Consider the following 4,872-nt stretch of genomic DNA (forward strand, 5'->3'; position numbering starts at 1 on the left):
TCCACCTAATTCCAACAGAAAAGGAACTGAGCTATTCCTCTATTACAGCTATTCCTCATTACCTATCAGCTGGATTACTCCCATACAACTGCTGTACCTACACTGAGTATCAAATAAAACAGTTCCCAGAAAGTTGTCTTGAACTACTGACATGTTTCTTGGCTTGTATAGAAGCACAACATTCAGTTTACAACACAGCATTGGCTGAGTTTTGTAGTCTCCACTTACACGTTTGCATAAGTTTAGCTATGAGTCAGGAGCTCATATGCCTATCTTGAAGTTGCACAGGTTAACAGTGAAAATTGTGAAGTAAGCAGTGTTAGAGCTGTTCTTGCAGTGATCTGTGAATATTAACTCAGCTGGGGGTACTTGCCAAAGAATATACTGATATGATTTGAGGATGTGTGTGGGGGTGGGGACATGCTAGGTAAAAAGAGTAGGTGGAAGGAAAAAACAAAACAGCCTCCAATAACTGATACAAGAGATCTACAAAACTCTGCAGATAAACAGAAGCTCTCTGTTTCTAGCCTGCGCTGATCCAAAGCATCCTAAACTACAACTCACTTTTATTTGGCTCTATGTTAATATGTTCACATACCTTTTGGTACTGCCCCAGTGTGCAGGTCAATTAAACTCAGAAGGTCCTTGTCACATATTGCCAGACAAACACACAGGTACTCACAGCAACAGCTGATGCTACCAGCACGAGGGCTAAGGAAACCCAACCGAAAGACAGCACAAGGTTCAGTACTTGCAGGACAAAAATTCTGACCAAATGTGCCAAAAGACAGCACCATCCCAGATGACTGGTAAGATAAAATAATATCCTGACTACTTCACTACTCCTCTAAGAGCATTTGAGTTAGTTTGAAGAATCACTTGTCTTTTGCTGATACATTATAAAATCACAGAAATAGTGTGGTTCCACTTCTCTGCTTTCTCTTTAGAAAAAGACATCCATGAAACCCAGACAAGTCAGCACATATCAATACCTGCACATAGCACAGGAGGCCATCTCACTTACATTTCCATCATGGTTGGGGCAGGAGAGTGGTTTGCCTGCAGCAACAGCAGTGACAGTCTCCAAGATGGAGGACTCCTCAATGCTGTTGTCCGGCGTTCGCTGCAGGACATCCATCAGGTTGGTAATAAAGAAGTTGTTCTGGAGTGCAGATACCCCCTTCTCTGGCAGAATGGAGGTCTGGCGGCACACAGGGCAAGAAAGGGTTAAGCTATGGGCTGGAATGTAATTCTGTAAACACCTATGGGGAAAGAAGATGGAAGAAGAAAGAAAGGAAAAGTATCATCAAAGAAGGAAAAAAATCCCTTTCATCAGTTAAAGAGCTAGTTTGAAACAGTACTACTTTTACTTATAAAAGGAAAAGTACATCAAACAGGCTTCTGAAGCAAAAGTGGTTATGGAGAATTTTTTAAAACTTTTTTTTTACTCTGCTACATGAAAAAAAGGTTCAATAAGCAGACATAATTAGAAGAGTTATATGCCTTTTTTTGATACATTCATGCAGTTGATCATGCTTTCAGACTGCTGCAGACCTACTGCACCCTGCTCACAGGACAGTAAAAATTTTAAACTATCAGATAAAGTCTGACAGACATGAAGTTACATCAGGTATTTGAGTCTGTGCCTTTAACTGACTAACTGATGCCTGACCCTTGTCTTTCCAACAGAATGTCCTTTAATAACTTGTATTTGTGGGTTTACTGTTTCAGAGGTAAAACATGGTCCCAATGAAACCAAAAGAATTTTTTTCTTTTATTTCAATTTGCAAAGTTATTTGGCAGCAAGCCAAAATCAACAGACCTTTCTTTATGACATAGGAAACTACCTGCTAGGTTATCACAGTTTATGTTGAGGGGAGTTTTGGAGGAAATTTTTGTTTGTGTTTGATTGGGAGGGTGGTGTTGGCATTTTTCAGAAAAAGTAAATTTCACAGAGTATAAACCTGACACAAAAGTTCAGCAATCAACAATATGCACAATATGCAGCAGGCTGGCCTAGGTGAGGTGCCTTGATGCCACTTTTGGCCTTGGAAATGAAGTTAACACCTGGCTGGGCATGCAGCATGTAGCTGTATGCAATATGACGTATTCAGTATGGTCCTTCTGTAAGCAGAAGCTTTGCACAATGCAGTTCTTAAGGGGAGCAATGCTACACCAAATTCCTCATGGGATGCCAGCTGAAAGTGTGATCTCACACAGCTCTACAGCACTTATCCTTTTGCAAGGGCTTTGGTTGCACCACTCTTCATCTTCCCCTAGCAGCCCTCCTCCTGACCCCCAAGTAAGGGCTCTGTGAAAGGAGAGCTCAGGCTTTGCACATCAGCACTACACTGGAAGAGTTCTTCCAGTCTCTCTCCATAACAAGATCAGCCTAAGAGGATTACAGTGAAAACCAGAAGCTAACCTTAGGTTTCACACATGAACAGAAGTCAGAAAACTTAACACATGATGGTGAAAATCTTGTCTCACTGACTTCAGTAAGAGTTTCAATGCTGCCTTTTTAATGCTGGGATTTCCTATTCATCTACAAAAGACCAGTTCATCTGACACAGGCAGAGATCAACAATTTTTCTTTCATCCTGTATAAAGTTAGAGATTCAAACCACAATTCTTGCTAAGAGGTAGCAATCTCCTAAATTAAGTAAGTGTTCACACGATAAGCCATTTATAAATATTCTCCTGCCATTCAATATACAATCCAGAGTTGCATCCCATCATCAGATTAAGAACTCTAACCACTAATTCTTCAGCTAACGTTTCTGCAGGTGCTGTATTTTCTCCACAATTTGATGGATAATGCAACATTAAAGTATCATTATGCATATTCAGTTCTTTCAGCCAAATACAGTAAAAGGTGGATTGCTGGTTTATCACATCTCTTTCCAGAGAGTTTTCCCACTTCAGTCAACCAAACTGCAGAATAATGAAGACATTTAATCTCAGGTTATTAATAATGTATATATCATGTCTAACCCTTGGATATTAAAGGATGGGATAATTACTTATTGGCTTAGAAAAATCAACAAAGGAAATTTGTTTATTGTTTCTAATTATATGATAATCAGAATAAATTTGAGACCATTAATTTGAGGTCCAAATTCTAGCTATCATCACCTTTCACACTATAGTAACTGTATTCATTAGTTTAATTGGATTTACTTTTTGTTTACTCTTGCATAAAGGGAATGAATTCCAAATATGTCACTGCTGTCTCTTCCTGCCTGTCATAAATCTGTTTTTCTACATCCCTGCCTCTCCAGCCTTCCTAGACTTTATCATGCCTTAACACAACATTTACAAGTAAAGGGAAAAGTCCTTGTCCACTAAAGGATGCCTTGTCCTGTGCTTGCAGCATGGCACAAATCCTGTGTTACCAGGATGAGGAAAGGACTTACCTCTCACAGAAAGTGTGCAGGCAGGGAAGGACTTTGGGGTTCTTGTAACGGTCCAGGCATATGCTGCAGATCAGAAACTGCTTGTCAATCTGACGGACCACAGGACTTGGGATGTTGGAGCCTTCACTGGCCATCCTAGACCACTGACATATGGGTCCTGTTCCCTTCTACCCTGCACACTGCTGGAGCGGAGTGGGGAAAAGAAGAAAAGAAGAAAAACGGCTTATAAACTCCATGAAATAACAAAATCATTGACTAATCCACTCATGTTTTATCCTTATGCAGGAATTCATATTTCCATATAAAACCAAAACAAGAAAGAATTAAACTTCTAAAATGGTTTATCACTGATGAGAGCCAGGGAAACAGTCAGCAACATCTACAACACCTCTGTCTGAGCATTCTGGAAAGGCATGCTGCCTCTGGACTGAAATAGTTATGGGGCTGTCTGGTTTTGAAGAAAACCCAGGATAAAAACATTCTCGTGCCAATAGGCTCAGCCAATGCTAACAAACATTGGATTTCTTACATCTACAGTACCGCTGGCAAAACGCTCCAACTGGAACTGCACCAGCCAGTCAAGTGGCTGCATCACAGACAGAATTTGAAAATGGTTCACCTAACATTTTTTTTTCTTTCTCTTGTCGGTGCTGGTATTGCCCAAAATATGGTAGATTTTGTCTCCAGGAAGCCCCCAAGAAGGAAGCTCCAGAACCAGCCAGCCCCTGGGAAGGGAATGCTCAAATTCTGCATCACCAATAGGGATGAGGTAGGCAAAATGAAAATCCTCATGATAAACGAAACAAAGCAAAGAAGAGGCAACTAATAGCCACTGAGAATCAGCAATGGTAGGGTGAAGGATACATGAAGTGCATCCAAATAATAAATGCAAGAAAAATGTCATTCTAGGCAGAACTAGTAGTAAGAATCATGTTTCTAGGACTGAGGATTCTTCACAGTCTGGCATAAAATAAAATTTTTAAAAAGCATGAAATAAAAAGCTAAGAAAAAAGTCTACTAACTGTTAGAATTAAAATCGCAGGTTAAAGAGATGGCAGCAGGCTTGGAACGCCTCCTGTCCTGGAACAAGGCACAGGGAGAGAAAAACGTAGGTTCTTTTCAGCTGGAGATACAAATTATAGCCAACAGAATAAAATGTGAAACGAGAAGACAGGAGGAAAAGGAAGGAAGCAAACACAGAAAAAAGTAAACTGCCTGCTAAAATAGTTTAGGAAAACCTGGCAAGCAGAGTCCCTGGCAGGGTGGCCCAGCAGGAACTCCTCTCCATCAGCATTTCTAGCAGGCTGTAGTGCTGGGAGGCGCAGGCGCAACTGTCACAGCACTGAGTTCTGCCAGACCTCCCGCACCCACAGCGGAACCGGGCTCTCTTCCCTGGGAGCTGCAAGCCCAGCTGGGCTTCTCTGCGGGTACTCTCCTGAGGGGTCTAATGTCTTCC

General features: G+C 41.2%; 1 protein-coding gene across 1 annotated transcript; it reads right to left on the minus strand.

Annotated features, from left to right (window-relative positions):
- Positions 1-992: 992 nt before the first annotated feature.
- Positions 993-4,008, minus strand: LOC310923814 (tripartite motif-containing protein 2-like; the record flags this gene model as incomplete). Its single annotated transcript, XM_083885744.1, has 3 exons — positions 993-1,262; positions 3,417-3,583; positions 3,946-4,008. Coding segments are annotated over 3 exons (500 nt in total), but the record flags the coding sequence as incomplete, so codon positions are not given.
- Positions 4,009-4,872: the final 864 nt, after the last annotated feature.

The sequence above is a fragment of the Zosterops lateralis genome, assembly GCF_965231275.1.
Source record: "Zosterops lateralis genome assembly, contig: HAP1_HAP1_SCAFFOLD_361, whole genome shotgun sequence".
Taxonomy (NCBI): Eukaryota; Metazoa; Chordata; class Aves; order Passeriformes; family Zosteropidae; genus Zosterops; species Zosterops lateralis.